Here is an 18,788-nt window from a genome sequence, read left to right as displayed (position 1 = left end):
TCTTTCTGAGCACTAACTACACACGCAGGAACCTAACTATCACAGGACGGCTACGCCGTTTCCCTGTACCACAAAACTTAAGCACACAAGTTTGCACTGTACCTTACTCGGGACTGCCAGGAAGCAGAGCACTCCTTCTGCCTCCTTCTCTTTAGCAGCCTCGAGCAGACTGCTTGCTCTCTTTTTAAACCCCCGCACCTGGGCTTAATTTCCAATAGCGCCCAGGTGCGGATGATAATTAACAATAAAACAATTAAACAATTGAACAAAACAATAAAGCAATCCAAATCAAAACAGAGCATTTCTATAGCAGGGAGGTTTTAACCCCCTCCCTGCTGTTTCTCATAACCCGCTACTTTACAATATATATATACAAAAAATGCCAGGGCCAATTAAACACAGCAGAAAAAGCACTGTTTAGGAGTTTTTTTCATGTTTTGTTAACACACAAGTAAAGGTAATGAATGTATGGAAAACATTTCCAATAAAAGTAAATAATTTGGGAAGTATTTGGTGCTCACTATTCTCTTTTTATTTAGGCCGTGTGTGTGTGTGGCTGGATGTATGGATGTATGTATGTATGTATGTATGTATGTATGTATGTATGTATGTATGGCTGTGTATTTTATCTATTTATTTATGGACACCATATCTCCTTAAGGGAGTTGGTGCTTTGTAGCTATTTTTAATTTTCCATTTAAATCCAATTCTGAATAAAACATTGTTTACAGTACACATTTGTTAAGCTAATGCAAACTAATAAAAACTTCAAACATCTGGAAGTTTACCTAAACTAATATTAGGTAGTCCAAGGTCACTGCTAATCGGGGTCTGTGAAACTAGAGGTTGATGTTTAAAGTCTTACTAAGGCTTAACTTATTTTTTCTTTCTTTCTGGTCACGTCTTATACTTTAACATACATATAAATAAAACTTTAACTTGGTTTTATGTATATGTATGTTAAAGTATAAAACTTGCCCAGAGAGATAGTTTAAAAGATTAATTTGTTTTGTACTTTTTTTTTTCAGTACGGTATTATGTTTTGTTATGCCATTAGGACTCCAACAGACACCTTTTTATTACCTTTTGTGAAACGGTATCTGTTACTTTAAAAATAAACGTTATTTTATATAGCGCCTTTTAAAAGCAACATCTCAAAGCGCTTTTACAAACAAACAAAACAGAAAATAATAAGTCATAAAAATGCCCTTCTATAAAAGTAGGTCATTAAGCTAGATTTAAAAGCATTAAGAGTGGCAGAATCCCTGATCTCTTTAGGAATGGTGTTCCAAAGTTTTGGAGCATAACAACAAAAAGCCCTATCGCCCACAGAACGATCAGAACAGGAGTGATATGATCCCTTGCACGTGACCTTGTCAGGATACGAGCTGCTGAGTTCTGAACATGTTGTAATTTGGACAGTGTAATTTGGACGTTACAATAATCAATCCTCGAAAAAACAAATGCATGAACCAGCATTTCAGCTACAGAAGCAGAAAGCATTGGTCGCACCCTAGCGATGTTTCTAAGGTGGAAAAATGATGCCTTAACAGTATTCTGCACATGAAGTTCAAAAGTTAATCCAGGATCAAAAATAACTCCCAAATTTCTCATTTTGGATCTAAACTCAAGCATAGTACCATCAACTGACAAGTTTACAGCATTGGTTTTACGGAACTGGTGGGCAGTGCCTAGCAACATAACCTCTGTCTTGTCACAGTTAAGATGCAGAAAGTTTTGTGACATCCAATTCTTAATATCAGAAATGCAATCAGCAAGTACAGAGGCAGCAACATCAACATCGGATTTAGTATGCACATACATTTGGGTGTCATCTGCATAAAAATTATTATTCAGGCCATGTAATCTTTAGCATGTGACCAAGGGGAAACATGTAAATACTAAATACAGTAGACTACTAAACTTTATTTTTCTATTTGTCTCCTATGTGTTAAAACCTTGAAGTAATATCTCAACGTGAAATTAAATGCCACCAAATTACCTTTCATGTGGTTAATGTATCTGAAACAAAACTATAAGGGAGTGTCAGTGTTAAGAAATGAGAAAATATTTAGATATGTTCTTTGTTTTGTGGTATCATTCATTAAAACATCCAACCCAGTTGAGCACAGAGAAAGGGGTCTTTATACAGTGGCAAAATGTGCTTATAAATAGATCAAGGAATCTAATTCACTAAAATGGAAAGACGAAAACAAAGCAGAAACCGTGGACTTAATGGTGAACATAAGTGGGGCAAGTGTGACCACATTATTGTGCATCCTAATTTTGTATTGAACAGATTTTTTTATTTTTATTTTTATGTATAGATTGCTAATCTACTCTAAAACTAATTTCGGAACTCAAAGTAACTCGACTTGAGTCTTTACTCCCCAGTGACTCGACTCGAGTCCCAATTTTGGTGACTTGTTACAACTCTGATTATATCCTCTTGATAGCCTTTTGGCTTTAAAGTATGTGGCAAGAGTTGGTGAGTCAGCCTTCACTGCTCCTCCTACATCAAGTGCATGTTTTGAGACACGTCAACATGGGTGTCCTGGCACTGAGTCAGGCTTGCTGAATACAGAAAGCCTGTATTCGTCCGTTCGTTTTACTTTTTTTTAATTTGTCACATTACAACAAAATAAGATCAGTACTAGCTTGCATGGAGTGCTGTGGACAACCTGTTTAAACCAACGTGATGTAAATGCTCCCTCTTGATTACCAGAGCAGTGTGTTTTAGTGTAGGCTGTTAACCTTTTATTTCCCACCCTTTTTTAAATGGAGTTTGTTCCGCTTTGACCCCTTGTTCAGTTATATTTTATGACGCAAGAAGCAACTGACGTTTTTAGATTTCATCTTGGTACCATATTTTTTTTTTATTTTTTTTTTTATAATTGTTAGTTTCATTTTAGAAGGTTTGCCGATTTCCTGGCATGGAAGTTTTTTCAAATGCATCCATGCATGATCGTTAATTTCAGCCAATTTGAGAATCCTGTCCTAGCTATTTTTGTATAGATTCATACCTTGAAATGAAAGGAATCAAGAGTATTGCTGAGGGATCTTTATGAAACTGTGCATACTTGTGGGGAAATTATATGAACCAGGGAATGCCATAATTTAATATGGAAACTAGGGGCTGTAATGTAACATAATGCAAATTTGTGAGTTGAGGCAAGTTTTGATATGAATAGAATAATATGTAGGTCAGAATTGATTACCAAACAATATGTCTCAAGTTGGTTTGAGCTGTAATGCACAAGTGGCACAACCACGAGTGCATTGCTATCTCAAAACCAACAAGAGACTTATTTTTGTGTGGTAATATATTCTGACCAATATTATTTTTATATATGTTTCTTACCACCTTTCTTAAGCTGTTTTTGTTTGGCTGAGTTTTTTTTTTTTGTTTTTGTATAACTGTGATTGGGCTGCTGTATAAAATTCTGCATTCATAGTTATGTCTGAGATGACATTCGAAAAGTCTTTTTCAGGTATTTGGGGAAATGCTCTCATTTCTCCCACTGAACGCAACCACGACTTTGTGAGGTTTATGTGAGTAAGTGCTTTTCTTTATTTCATTTTCTTGCTCTTTTTTTTAAATTCTGTTATTGGCGTGAACCTCTTTTTTCCCCAAATTGTCCATATCTTTGTTTTGAATGTAGCCTATTGTCCACTTTTACACAGGGCTTGTTCTAATTAGTGATAAATGTACCGACTATTGACATTAGGTGGCACTGACTGCACACTGAAAAAGGTGATGACATAGGAAAGCATATAATATGAAAAAAATTGTAGTTGCGTTCATACATAAGAACGTATCATACCAACGGTCAAGCATGGTGGTGGTAGTGTCATGGTTTGGGATGCTTTGCTGCATCAGGACCTGGATGCCTTGCGATCATTGAAGGAACCATGAATTCTGCTCTGTATCAGAGAATTCTACAGAAGAATGTCAGGCCATCCGTCCGTGAGCTGAAGCTGAAGCACAGCTGGATCATGCAGCAAAACAATGATCTGAAACGCACAAGCAAGTCTACATCAGAATGGTTGAAGAACAAGAAATTTAAAGTTTTGGAAATGCCTAGTCAAAGTCCAGACCTAAACCCCATTGAGATGTTGTGGCAGGACCTGAAACGAGCAGTTCATGCTCTCAAACCCACAAATGTCACTGAGTTGAAGCAGTTCTGCATGGAGGAGTGGGCCAGAATTCCTCCATGGCGCTGTGAGAGACTAATCAATAACTACAGGAAGCGTTTGGTTGCAGTTATTGCTGTTAAAGGTGGCGTAACCAGTTATTGAGTCTAAGGGGGCATTGGGTGTTGCATAACTTTCTTTAATAAATAAATGAAGTATGTATCAATTTTTTGTGTTATTTGTTCACTCAGGGTTCCTTTTATCTAATATTAGGTTTTGGTTGAAGATCTGATAACATTCAGTGTCAAATATGCAAAAATGCAGAAAATCAAACGGGGGAAATACTTTTTCACGGCACTGTGTGTGTGTGTGTGTATGTATGTATGCATGTATGTATGTATGTATAATATATATATATATATATATATATATATATATATATATATATATATATATATATATATATATATATTAAAAATTGACTATTTTGACTTAATGTAATGGGGTGACGGTACCACCACCCACAATCGCTTTATTTTCTCAAGAAAACTGAGTTATTTAGAATGCAGGAAATACCAACTTGCTTGTGTTCACATGTATAAATATGTATTTTTGTACTGGATACTACACTCAGATTGCAAATGACTAACAGGTTGTACATACAAGGACTGACATTCACAAGACAAGCTCATGACTGACCACCTAATACTACTGCTCCCTGAATTATTCAATAACCGTTTACACCTGGAATCAATTTATACAAAAATACTTATTTAACATTGATTGCATTTACAATAAAGTCATATAATTTTACATGACACATGTTTATTCTCAGTTATACGTATGTGTTTAACCTGCATAAATACCGTCTTTGTTTACAAACACGATCGTTAAACTATTGTTTACTCATTATTATCATTGTCATTATTATTCTCTAGTCCCTAACCATTAAGTAGACTGAACATCAACATTACCCCTTCTCTTGGAAGATTACTGAACATATGGCTATAACAACAACATGCACCATGCATAAGCTGCTGTTCTATCGTCAGTTGAATAACATTAACAATAATCACAATAACAGGCTTTGCAATATTACAGTGAAAATAATTGTTTACACTTTCAAATTCTATGCAGGTCAAAAGCTTACCAGTGCCAACTCAGAGTGTCTTAATCATCCGGATGGCTATTGTAAAATAGAACTGCAGCATTCTCCAGCCAGATTGTGGAGAGACGCTGGCACTGTGCACAGAAAAGAATCCCAAGTTTGGTGTTTTATGTTTCCTTTCATTCAATTTATGTATAGTGCTTCCCATGTGTTATACAGTTGTCTGTCTTTGAGTGCAATCTACAGCCTTGCTGCTTGAAGTACAAAACAGCACATTACCATTGACATGAAATTCATCCTTGCCAGACTTGTTGATCTGAATTTTATGGGTGATTTGTTATTATTTTCAGCATTTTTGAACAGCTCTGGATACTGACTGAAGTAAACTGAAGCCTTATTCAACACTAAACAGTTTTATAGACGTGTATGTTTACGTAAATTTAAAGCAAAGTTGCCTGTGTTAATAATAATAATAATAATAATTATTATTATTATTATTATTATTATTATTATTATTATTATTATTATTATTATTATTATTTATTTCTTAGCAGACGCCCTTATCCAGGGCGACTTACAATTGTTACAAGATATCACATTATTTTTACATACAATTACCCATTTATAAGTTGGGTTTTTACTGGAGCAATCTAGGTAAAGTACCTTGCTCAAGGGTACAGCAGCAGTGTCCCCCACATGGGATTGAACCCATGACCCTCTCGTCAAGAGTCCAGAGCCGTAACCACTACTCCACACTGCTTCCCACTACTCCACACTGCTTCAGTTAATGTTTATATATGGTACTTGTATGGATTTGTATGGATCAAACAAACAAAAAAAAGCCTTGCATGTTTTTTTGCCCCTCCCCAAATGTGAAACAAAAAAAATCATAGAAAATCAGTTTTTCCGTGTAATCGTAGAAAATCAAATTGGTAATGTGATATGAAAAGGCAGCCTAAGTCTGCTTTGCGTTCATTGTGTAAAGGATGGCCCTGGTCTGGGATTGCAGGCCCTGGGCCACATCGAAATGGCGGCCTAAATCTAGGCCGGAGAAAAGGCGGCCCTGAAGCAGCCCTGGGCTGCCTTAAATTGCAAGTGTGAAATGGGGTCTATAGGGCTTCTGTAGAAATGGCTATGAAACACACAATCCTACATTCAGAGGGTGCATAGGGAGAGGATTGATGGCTGGGTTTGCAGACCCTGCTTATCACTAATCCTGGGCTACCTGAGTTACCTTAGGTCATCCAGATAAGATACTAGTTAAAGGGCATTAGCTGACCCTTGTTTGCCTACATGACTTGGTTATTAAACATCATAAAGAACTGTTAAGCCCTACAGTGTTTTATGCATTTGTGTGTTTGCATGTAATTTTTTGGGGGAGGGGAGGGAAAAGAAGGTGAGCTCAATCGCACACAGCTTCAGTGAGTCAGACCTGAGGCGAGCGGGGGAAACTGCGCTGAAATTCAATAAAATGATTGCTGATTTAAAAAAAAAAAAAAAAAATTAACTTTTGCTTATAACCTTCACACAGAAATGATGCACAGGCTTGACTATCAATAGTGTTCAGCCGATACGATGGATCGATGCATCGCCTCAGCCTTAGAAACTTTCATGTAGTTTGTTGAACTTTCTCAGTGCAGGGATTGTACTGTAACCCCCATACCCCATTTCAAAGCAGGCTTTTCCTCAAAGATTTATGTGCTGGTAATCTGTAAAATAAATACTGCAGGTGTCAGAACTGAACAAGATGAAGAAAAGGCATGTGTGCTCCTGTGGCCCATGATCTTGACATACAATTCAAGCATGACATTTTAAAATCCACATTTTTAATAGTGGATCCTGCATTAACTCATTATGTACCATGGTTTTAGGTTGGGATTTGTCTCCAATACTGTCCCCGAGCAAATTACCTCCTGGTGCTACGCTAAACTGTAACATGGCTTTACATGCATAGCCACATGAGGTGGACACTTACTGTATAGTGGAGGGCTCGATAAGCCGTCAGTATATTAAAGCCTGATTTCAGGTTTTTACAAAAGATTAGGGTTCATTCTCCACTGTAGCGCCTCATATAATTATGGTTTTTAAAAGCAGGTTTCCATACAATTAAGGACTTTCACATGGTCCTATTAAACTTTCGTATTGCAGAAAATGACCTGTAAAAAAATTAATAAATTGCCATTAGTAAGCAGGGGATGTTTATCATGCATTATATGTAAAGTGATATTGGGATTGGGATTAGGTGCACAGGAAGTACTCTCTGTCCAGACCGTCTACTTTTTGTTTAACTAAACATTCGGAAATCTGTGCCAGTGGTTAAAAAAAAAAAAGAAAACTGAACCACAGATACAAATGTGTGGTGGTTTTGGTGTTGTTGTTGTTGTATTATTATTATTATTATTATTATTATTATTATTATTATTATTATTAGGGGGACATGCTGGACACCTATTAAGATTATTAGGCTTTCCGGCCCAAGGATGGGAAGCCTGTTGCTGTTGCTGTCGCTGTCGCTGTCGTTGTCGTTGTCGCTGTTGCTGTTGTTGTATTATTTCTTTCCGGCCATGTTGGATAACCTAATTAACACACAAATGTCTTCTCCAAAACCTCTAATCTGATCGAAGCAAAACTTGGCATACATGATCCAAGTATGGTTCTTTTAAAGTTTGCCCAAATGAAGTTGCTACAGTAAAGAAACATGGCTGCCATGGGCCATTCAAATTTCAGCATTACGCTAATTGCATATACAGTACAACCTTGCCATAATGCCCTTCATTATAACGAACCTTCGGCTATAACAAACCTGCCCCCTTTACCTCAAATTAAAAAAAAAAAAGATAATAAACATACACTGTTTTTTGTACTGTGTTTTAAATTATTTAACAAATAAGATAAAGCAAAGGCAGAATACTGCACACATGAGACGAACAAGTACATGTAATTCTACATTTATTCACAATCTCATCTCATTAACTTACTCCAACAGTTTATCGTTCATCCTTTCGCTATAATAAACCCCTTGATATAACGAACAAAAGGATTGGACCCCAACAGGTTTGTTATAGCGAGGGTGTTCTGTATTGCGTATAAAATGAACACCGTTGAACAAAACCTCTTGAAACTCTTGAGGCCTATGGGAATTAATATATGCTCTATTAAAAAAAAAAAAAATAATACCTTGATATTGACCTTGACTTTTTTGACTTAAGGTCAAATGTAAAAACTAACTTAACTCCTTAGAGTGTAGATAGGATCATGGTTACTATGGAACACAGATAGGAACCCATATGGGCAATATTCAGAAATTACCTTGATTCGTGATCTTTGACCTCTCCTTAAGCTCAAATGCAAAACCAGCTTATAACTCCTTACAGATATAGGAAACCATATGGGCTCTATCCAAAAAATTGCCTTAACCCTTGACCTTTGACCTATGAAGTTTGTTAAAAGTAAAGTTGCTGCGTCAAAAAACATGGAGGCCACGAGCAAATCAAATTGTAGCATATATTGTATTGTTATTTATTTCTCAGCAGACACCCTTACCCAGGGCGACTTACAGTTGTATACAAAAAATACATATCAAGAATTACAGTACAATTAAGAGCAAGATACAAAATACATTGACTTTAGTCCTAATTAATCTATTAATCAATGCTACAATATAATATAGTCTTCAAAGTTCAAAGACTAGTAGAGGCCAATGGGATGCTATGTATGCCACAGGGGAAATACGGTCATAGGTCACATTGTCTGCACTTGGCCCCGGTCTTTTTTTTAAAAATTTTTTTTTTAATTATTATTATTATTATTATTATTATTATTATTATTATTATTATTATTATTATTATTATTTATGTATTTATTTGTATTTGTTAATGTTGTGTTACTCAAATAGCAATGCATTCTTAATGCCATTAGGTTGTAGGCTACTCACTGATGGTTTGTGTCTGGATAGCAAGATGCTTTGACAGGTACTAATTACAGTTCATATTGGTATGTCAGTTGGACAATAAGTGGTGTCTTGCGTTTGTCTACAAGAATGTGAAACAAAATACTGCAGTGTTAATATGTTACTATTGCTCTGTTTATTACTGTTGGCATTTAAAAAAAACAGAAAAAAACCCCCACTGACTTACTAATATACTTTGAGTCCTCCGATAACACTTTTATTTATGGTGTTTGTGTCCAGCATGAAGGCACGCTGTGTGAAACTAAAAATGTAATGCTGCTTTTCATCTGTTTGCAGGTTTTTGGTTGGTGTCTAAAAAGTGGATGTAATTTCTTACAAAGAATTCGTGAGAACACAAAATGGCTTTAGCTGGCTGTCCGGACTATTTTCTACACCATCCAAACTACCAGGTGTGCCAGGTATTTTCTTTTCATGAAGAGTTATGCAATAGTCTGTTTTTTATTTATTTATTGCCAAGTGGGATTATCTGTTGTCCGAACTTCGTTGTTAATCATAATAACTATGGTTTGCTTTATGTCCATATGTAAAATATTACATTTTTTTTATTGTGATTCAGGCATGGCATGAAGAGCAAGAAAAGCCTTTCTAAAAATGGTAAACAAGAAGAAAGTAAAAAAAAAAAAAAAAGAAAATTCTGGTAACCCCCTGTAACAGGGTGAGGAGCCCTGTACATTGATTTGTTTGTTTATTTTTAGAACGGGGTCTCCCCCTCCGCCCCTGTGCAGTGTTATTTTGTATTTGTTTGTTTTGATTTATTTGTATTTTATATGGCAGCGAGGCGCCGTGTGTTTTTGTATTTATTTAAAAATGTATAACGGCGAGAGACATGCGCTGTATGTTTTGTTATTGTTTATTTGTTTTATTGCATTTAAATAGGACAGCGTAGCAGAGTGGTGTGGTTTTGTTTTGTTTTATACTGTTTAGTAGAAATTTAAAAAACTCGTGCAGATTGTGGCCGAGGGGTAAAAGAATAATTGCCAGCTAGTTAAACCCCTCGACCACGGTATAAAAAGCCTGCAGCTCTTGGTGGGTGTTAGAGTGGAGAGAGCGAGTGAGAGGAGCGAGAGAAAAACAAAACTAAAAATTAAATATGGATCAGTGCAGGCTACAGCCCAGCCTGACCTGTATTGTTTAATATTTTGTGTTCGAGATTTGTTTTGTTTGAACATTTTTATTTCGCTCTGTGAGCAAGTCTTTTTGTGTTTAAACCTTTTATTTATTTTTGTATTTAAGTAAAACTGTGCCGCCTTTAACTGCAGTACTGTTGGTGTCAGTATTTCCCTTCCTGCTTCTGTCCTGACGTCACCGCCCAGCCACCCTGTCACACCCCCTTTTTGTATTGAGTAACAAACTTGCAAAATTAGAAGGAAAATGTCTTCTGCAAGTGAAATGTACCCAAGTAGTTTGAGGGTAAACAATTGGAATTGAAAACAAAGTTAACTGGTTGGAATATTCTGCGAGAGACTACGTACGTACGATAGACTGTGCATAGATCCAACCAAACAAGCGGAGTGTGGCTTCACTCTGAACTATGAATTGAAACCAGTAACACAAGTTCTCAAACATAGATTGAATACAAATCTAGCCAGCCAGTTCATCTGTTGCGATTTTTATAATTGTGGTTCATTCTAAAGAAATAAAATAAAATAGAAATTACTTCGTCCATCATTGTATGCAGGCTTCCAATGATGTGGCATCCCAAAGGGAATGTGGTTTACTTGGTGAAAAGGTTAGCGCTTCCCTTTTTTTATATAACTCCTATGTTCTCAAATCCCTATGTCCTCCTTTTTTAAACAGAACTTACCAGAGCCTCCTAGCCACCCTACTATTTCTTCTTTTTTTTCTTTAAACAAGCTGTGACCTTTTTGTAAATAAAAGGCAGAATTGGCCCCTTTTATACTCCTGTTATATAACTCTAGTTAATGTTATGGAACTCTGGGACTGTGTCCAACTCCTTGTAGCTTTTAAACTGGAAAGTCCAAGGGACATTTGCAAACTACTGTATTGACTAGTTTTAGAAAAATGTTCGCCTCTTCCTTCACATATGAACTTTGGAAAGTTAAAATATGTAATGGTAATCCAGTGTATTAAAATTCAACTGTTTGTTTGTTTGTTTGTTTGTTTGTTTGTTTTAATTGAATTGTTTAAGAAATACCATGCATGGTGAACTAAATCATGTTGTGCCCAGAAACATTTGGCGGGGTTTCAATTCAGTTTAGAAACTCCAAATTCTCTCTCCATTGTTGAGAAAGTGAACACTACAGGAAGTGTGCGGCCAAAACATGGTACAACTTAAAAGTGTGGTAAAATCTTCTTCTCACACTCAAAAGCTGCTCATATTTTTGCATGGAAACAATATAATTACCTTAACATGAAGACAGTCTACAAACAGAAAATAAGAAATGCACATTGCTTCAAGAAAATGCGGGTCATTCATAAAACAATAACATAACTTTTAACCATGTGTAAACCAATCATTTCACAACATTCTTCATAACATAGTATACAAAGATGTCAACCCTCTCCACAGGTTCTTAAGTTAACAGTCCATGGGGGTGGTATGTATGCTTAAGAGGCATATTGCTCCAAGTGTGCAGACAAAACAAAAACAAAAAAAAATAGGTAATGCTGGCAGGCAAGTTTTGCGACAGTCCGAATGAAATGTCCCACAATTTGATAAGTGCCAACAAGCCACATTCCGATTCTTGCTCAGTGTGCAACATTAAGGCATGGCACCCCACATTCCAATTAATGCATAACGTCTTTGAGAAAGTCCAAGAATTCTAGAAAAGTCCATCTCCTTGAAAAGAAAACTGTACAAGTTTCACAGTCCATGACCCAAAAAGGAAAAAAAAAATGTTCAACAGCAGATCCTTCTGCTGCCCAAAGATAGGATGCACCACTTGTCCATTGTAGTAAGGATAAGGGCGTCTGCTAAGAAATAAATAATAATAAATAATAATAGTAGGCAGTTGTACCTATTGAAAGCTTTTAGCATGTGGAAACAAGATCAAGTTATAACACACATACATTATGCTGTTTAGTTATAGGGCTGTGTTTGAAGGTTTGTTCACTAGCCAGGGATTCGAAGATTGTTTTAAACCTTCGAAGGTTCGTCAGACGCCACTGAAGCACTGTGTGTTTGTTTTTTTCCCCCGTTAACAGAAATTGCTTGACAATATGTGAATACCATAAATCACACATTAAATGTCACTCGCTTGCAAACTTCAATCTTTTGATTTGTATAATGTATATTACGTAAACAAAAGTTGTTGTATTATAATCCGCTACCAAATCATTATATGTAGTATAATAACTCTTTATGGTGCTGCTGCCGTGTATGGAGCAGGGTATAGTATCCAAAGCACTGGGTCGGAACGGTTGTAGTTCTTCAGTACAATATGTACTGAATATAGTGTACAAGACAGTGTAAGAGAAGTGCTATGATAGAATATGTTTGTAAAATACAAAATATACACTAATAATTTTAATTTCGAAAACTGAGCACAGTTTGTCCCTCCCCCCCTCCAGCTCTATGTTATCCAGAAGCAAATCTTTAATTTCTTAATTCTCCATTTCAACAGCAAAGCGTTGTATAGCGTAAGCTGTATTGAAAGAAATGTCTCGAAACCCCTCTGCTGTTTGGGATTTTTTTGTTAAATGCCCAGATGACCAAAAAAAAAGTTGAATGCAAACTGTGCAAGCGACTTGTATCATGGAGATAACCAAATCTCTGGGGTCACTTGACACGCGTAAGTTTATATTATTATTATTATTATTATTATTATTATTATTATTAGAAGTAGAAGAATGTGACTGATAACCTGCTTGAAAGCTTTGTTTTGCCTCAGTCTGCTGCAGTTGTACAATGCAAGCTTACTGTATGTATCGCAAACATCTTCAATTACATGTAAATAAACGTGTATTTTTTCAATTTAAATTATAAAAACATACTTTACTGTTCTAATATAATAATTTTTAAACTACATGTGAAATGTTTTATTCCATTTATATGGATTACCAGTAACATAATAGGATTTTCAATCAAATATAAAAAAGTAGCTATGGTGACGTCACCAGTAAATTATGCAAATGAGTACCATCGACGGTTCGAACCTTCCTTCGGTAATGTGTTCTGGACCTTCGAAGGTCAAAATGTACACTTCGTTGCAGCCCTAGTTAGTTACATACTTTTATACTGCCATTCTACCAAACCATTTGCATTAGTGCAAGCATTATTTATGCATTGTTAAGAACAGCAATACCATATTTGTACAATCCTTTGAAGTTTTTTTTTTTTTTTTTCTTGCTTTGTCACCTTCTCTTTTTATTATTTTTATGGCAAGCCTCAAGCATAACACTCATAATAACATCAGTATATTGTGATTTACTGTTTCTTTGGGGTCTCTTTGTCACAGTTGGCTCTCACTAATTTTCTTTTTACTCACTGACCCAAGGGATGGTGATTTATTTGATATACTATTAGGAGATATCATACTAACCCCACTAGCCTGATCTCTGGGAGGGCTCTTTGGAGTCTGTGGAGGGCTTTCAGGTTCTCCATTCTCTCTGTGACACCCCTGGTGGGTCAAACAAAGACGAAAGGTTCAGATCAGTGTCAGATGGGTCTGGATCAAGTACTGGTGGTGGAACTTCGATCAGGCTCCATGCCTCAGCATCTCTGAACACCCAGACAATATCCAATGGTGTTCGAGCCTTATAAGGTTTGAACTTGTCATGATGCACAACCTTTACTTTAGCCTTGAGAGCCTTTTTAATGCGGTAGACTAGGTCGTCTAAGTGACCCAGTACAAAATATGGCCCATCATAAGCTGGCAGGAATTTGCGAACCCCATTTTTGACACGTTTAGTGCCTTTTATCAAATACCAGAAAGCATCCCCTATTTGGTACATAAACTGATGGGCTCTCATCATATTGTTTCTTGGCTCGCTCTGAAGCTTGGCCGAGGTCCTCTCGAGCTATCTGGTGTGCTTGTTCAATTTGCTCCCGTAGCTGTATAACATACTCGGGTTCGGTCATGGAAGACTCATCATCTGATAGGTCTGTCACTAAATCAATGGGCTCTGTGATTTCATGTGCAAGGAACATCATGTTAGGTTCCATGCCTGTAGAGCTGTGCTTGGTGGCGCGATAGGCAAAAGGAATCATGATATCCCAGTCAGAGTGGCAACATTCAGCTGTAGTGGCCAGGATCTTCCGCAGGGTGGCGTTAAATCGTTCCACTTGGCCGTCGGATTGCGGTTGAAAGGGTGTGATCCACATCTTCTCAATTCCGAGTAGTGCACACTTGAAAAACATCGGACTCGAAATTGGAGCCTTGGTCACTGTGCAGTGTATAAAGTGTGCCAAACCTGCTGACTCACTTGAACAGTCCCCATTTGGTGCTTGTGGGAGTTTTAGGAGGCCTGGCTCTGGCTGCACAGCTGGCACAGGTCTGACACCATAGTGTGATGTCTTCACGCGTCTTATACGAGTAGTATTGGGTCTGTATGTGAGATAGGGTCCATTTCACACCAAAATGTCCCCCAACAGGACCATCATGTATGTACCATAACAGTTTCATGGAACACTTTGGGCAAAATGACCTGCGGCTGAAATTGGGAGCCATCTTGGAGTAGAAAAGGTGAACCATAATGTGCCATCTCTTAGTTGCAGTTTTTTCCATTGAGTGCAGTATGCCTTACTGGCTGGGCTAAATAGAGATGTAGTAGACCATTTAGGTCCCCCCCCCTTTGCTCTTTTAACTTCAACACTGGTCCAATATCTGGGTCAGTTTCCTGTGATTCTCTTGACTGTTCAATAGTCCATCCACTAAACCAGTGTTTGAGGGTTCACCAGTGGGTTAGAAACTTTTGGTTGTGCATATCAGTTGAATGTTTGCCTCCACAGCATGGTTACAGGAATCCATTACTGGACAGCTTGAAGACCCTGTGGAACTTGAATCCTCAGTAGTCGCTTCGCCAGGTCCTTCCACCCCCACTAGACATGGCACTGATGACCTGGAGATCATGTGTTCTTCAACCGGACAGTTTTCTGAGAAATTCAAGTCGCACTGAACCTCTTGGTCGTGGTACTGCTATGTTGTCTGGCACCATGCTTGGCAAAGTACAGGGACAGGACTTCAGACAGGGTCTACAAGACATGCTGTCGGCATTTCCGTGATGACATCCTGGGGGGTACTCGATTTCTGAAGTCGTACTCGCCAAGCTTCTCGAGTCAGTGAGCAAGCTGCCCTTCTGGTTCCGCCATGCACATTAGCCAGCGCAGGCTGCTATGATCAGTTCTTACTGTGAAAGACCTTCCTAGGAGGTACTGTCTAAACTGAGAGGTGAATGCTACAACTGCGAGAAGCTCCTTATGGGTTGTGCAGTAATTCTGTTATCCTACTACCGTATGCCAACACGTGTTCCTCTCCCTCCTGGACCTGGGAGAGAACATCTCCTATTCCATAGTTACTTGCATCTGTGCCCGGAATGAGGCCATCACCATCTTGGAGGTAACTTAAGATAGCGGCAGAAACTAGGCAGTATTTGAGCTTGTCAAATGCCCCCTGGCAGGCATAAGTCCAGACAAATCAGGCATATTTCTTAGTCCGTGCATGTAACTGCTGGGAAAAAAATCCCTTACAAATCTTTGATTTAATATGATAAGACCAACAAATTAGTGAACTTCTGAGACCTCTTTCAGGGTAGGCCATTCTTGGACTCTCTGAACCTTTTGGGTGTCAGTAGCAATTGCCATCTAAGTGACAACATGCCCCAAGTATGCGACCTGTGGGCAAAAGTATTTGGCAGGCTTGAGTTTTAGGTTAGAGCCGCAATGTCGATCAAACACTTGACGCAGCCTAGTTAACATCTTCTCCTCCACACTGCTCCCAAGCACGATGACGTCATCTAACTATACTAAACACATCGGTCCCGCTAAGACACTGTCCGTTAGACGTTGAATTCTCGCCGGCGCATTGCAGAGCCAAATGGCATGACATTCCATTCAAAGAGACCTTTCAAGCTACAGAAGGCGGCAGCTTTACATGCCTTGGGGGTCAGCTCCAACTGCCAGTACCCCGATGCCAAATCCAATGTGGAGAACCACCTGGCATTGGATAATGTATCCAAGGTGTCCTGGATCCGTGGCAGTGGGTACGCATCCTTAACTGTGCAATCATTTGTACGTACCATCACTATTGGTGAGGCCCAATCGCTATTGCTTTTACGTGACAGACCAGCTTCTAAGCTCTGTTCAATTTGGAAATCTGCATCCTGCTGTTTTTCTTTGGCCATGCGGCATGGCTGCTGCTTCACAGGTGGCCCCTCCACTGCCTGAATATCGTGTTGCACTAGGCTGGTGTGGCCCAAGTCTCTCAGCCCAGTGGAGAAAATGTCAGCATATGCTTGGAACAACTGAGCTAATTCTAGTCGTTCAGAGTCTTTTACCACTTCAGAAATGGGCAGACACACAGAACTCAAATGAGAGGAGGCCATTCGGCCCATCTTGGTCGTTTTTGTTGTTAGTAGCTTATTGATCCCAGAACCTCATCAAGCAGCTTCTTGAAGGATCCCAGGGTGTCAGCTTCAACAACATTACTAGGGAGTTGGTTCCAGACCCTCACAATTCTCAGTGTAAAAAAAGTGCTTCCTATTTTCTGTTCTGAATGCCCCTTTATCTAATCTCCATTTGTGACCCCTGGTCCTTTTGTTTTTTTTTTAGGTTGAAAAAGTCCCTTGGGTCGACATTGTCAGTACTTTGAATTTTGAATGTTTGAATCAGATCGCCGCGTAGTCTTCTCTGTTCAAGACTGAATAGATTTAAATTCTTTAAGCCTGTCTGCATACGACATGCCTTTTAAACCCAGAATAATTCTAGTTGCTCTTCTTTGCACTCTTTCTACAGCAGCAATATCCTTTTTGTAGCGAGGTGTACAGAACTGAGCACAATGTTCTAGATGAGGTCTTACTAATGCATTGTAAAGTTTTAACATTACTTCCCTTAATTTAAATTCAACACTTCTCACAATATATCCAAGCATCTTGTTGGCCTTTTTTATAGCTTCCCCACATTGTCTAGATGAAGACATTTCTGAGTCAACATAAACTCCTAGGTCTTTTTCATAGTTCCCTTCTTCAATTTCAGTATCTCCCATATGATATTTATAATGCACATTTTTATTGCCTGCGTGCAGTACCTTACACTTTTCTCTATTAAATGTCATTTGCCCTGTGTCTGCCCAGTTCTGAATGCTGTCTAGATCATTTTGAATTAACTTTTCTGCTGCAGTGTTGTTTGCCACTCCTCCTATTTTTGTGTCGTCTGCAAATTTAACAAGTTTGCTTACTATACCAGAATCTAAGTCATTAATGTAGATTAGGAATAGCAGAGGACCTAATACCTCGCTCCATTTTGAGGTTTCTCCTCTAATCGGTACTTTCTGTTTTCTACATGTTAACCACTCCCTACTCCATGTGCATGCATTTCTTTGAATCCCTACTGCGTTCAGTTTGAGGATTAATCTTTTATGCGGGACTTTGTCAAAAGCTTTCTGGAAATCTAAATAAGCCATGTCATATGCTTTGCACTTATCCATTGTTGATGTTGCATCCTCAAAAACATCAAGCAGGTTAGTTGCACGATCTCCCTTTCCTAAAACCATGCTGACTGTCTCCCAGGGTACTGTTACCATATAGGTAATTTTCCTTTTTGGATCTTATTATAGTTTCCATAAGTTTACATACAATGGGAGTCAGGCGTATTGGTCTGTAGTTACCTGGTTCGGTTTTGTCTCCCTTTGTGGATCGGTATTACGTTTTGCAGTTCTCCAGTCTGTCGGTACAACCCCTGTGTCAAGAGACTGTGTTGCATGATCTTGGTTAGCGGTTTGTAAATAATTGTATTTAATTTCTTTGAGTACTATTGGGAAGATCTCATCCGGCCCACTGGATTTGTTTATTTTAAGAGCTCCTAGTCCCTTTAACACTTCTGCCTCTGTTATGCTAAAGTTATTTAAAACTGGATGGGAACAGGTAGTCATGTGGGGCATGTCCGTATCTTCCTTTGTAAAACCTTGTGAAAAGTAATTATTTAATATATTTGCTATGATTTTGCCATTTGTATCTCTTAGACATTTTACCTCTTTTGAATGTTCTCGTGCTGTTATAATATTGGAAAAACTTTTTGGAATTGGTTTTAGCCCCCTAGCAATGCTCATTTCTATCTCTCTTTTGGCCTTTCTAACTTCCTATTTGATTTGTGTTTGCAGTTCCAAGTACTTTTTCTGTATACTTTGTTCTTGGTCCCTTTTTAAATGGTCTGTAAAGTGCCTTTTTTCTCTAAATATTTTTTTTATTTGATCTATTAAATAATTTTGTTTTAGATTTTGATTGGTCTACTTTTGGGATGTAATTGTTTTGCGCCTCTAGTACTACATTTTTAAAAAACAGCCATCCTTTTTCTGTGGATGTTTTCTCTGTTTTACTCCGATCTTCTTCTGTTAGTCTCTGTTTAATTCATTCATAGTTTGCCTTTCTAAAATTGTAAACCTTAGCTTTAGTCATTACCAG

The 18,788-nt window shown here is 37.9% G+C and overlaps 1 protein-coding gene across 4 annotated transcripts in view; it reads left to right on the top strand.

The window, feature by feature from the left end:
* The window catches only part of LOC117435483 (growth factor receptor-bound protein 10-like), a 166,753-nt gene that overhangs the window by 40,322 nt on the left and 107,643 nt on the right, over positions 1 to 18,788 (top strand). For 2 of the 4 annotated variants that reach the window (XM_034058680.3, XM_059012780.1), the window contains one exon: positions 9,489 to 9,610. The exons of 1 other annotated variant lie outside the window; for it this stretch is intronic. In XM_034058680.3, coding sequence (XP_033914571.1) covers positions 9,551 to 9,610 — 60 coding nt within the window. In that variant the 5' untranslated portion in view covers positions 9,489 to 9,550. The remainder of the gene's footprint in view (positions 1 to 9,488; positions 9,611 to 18,788) is intronic. One more of the 4 variants, XM_034058681.3, reaches the window with a different exon arrangement.

The sequence above is a fragment of the Acipenser ruthenus genome, chromosome 3 (genome assembly GCF_902713425.1).
Source record: "Acipenser ruthenus chromosome 3, fAciRut3.2 maternal haplotype, whole genome shotgun sequence".
NCBI lineage: Eukaryota > Metazoa > Chordata > Actinopteri > Acipenseriformes > Acipenseridae > Acipenser > Acipenser ruthenus.
Note: the sequence above shows the minus strand (reverse complement) of the source record. Positions and strands in the feature narration are given on the sequence as shown.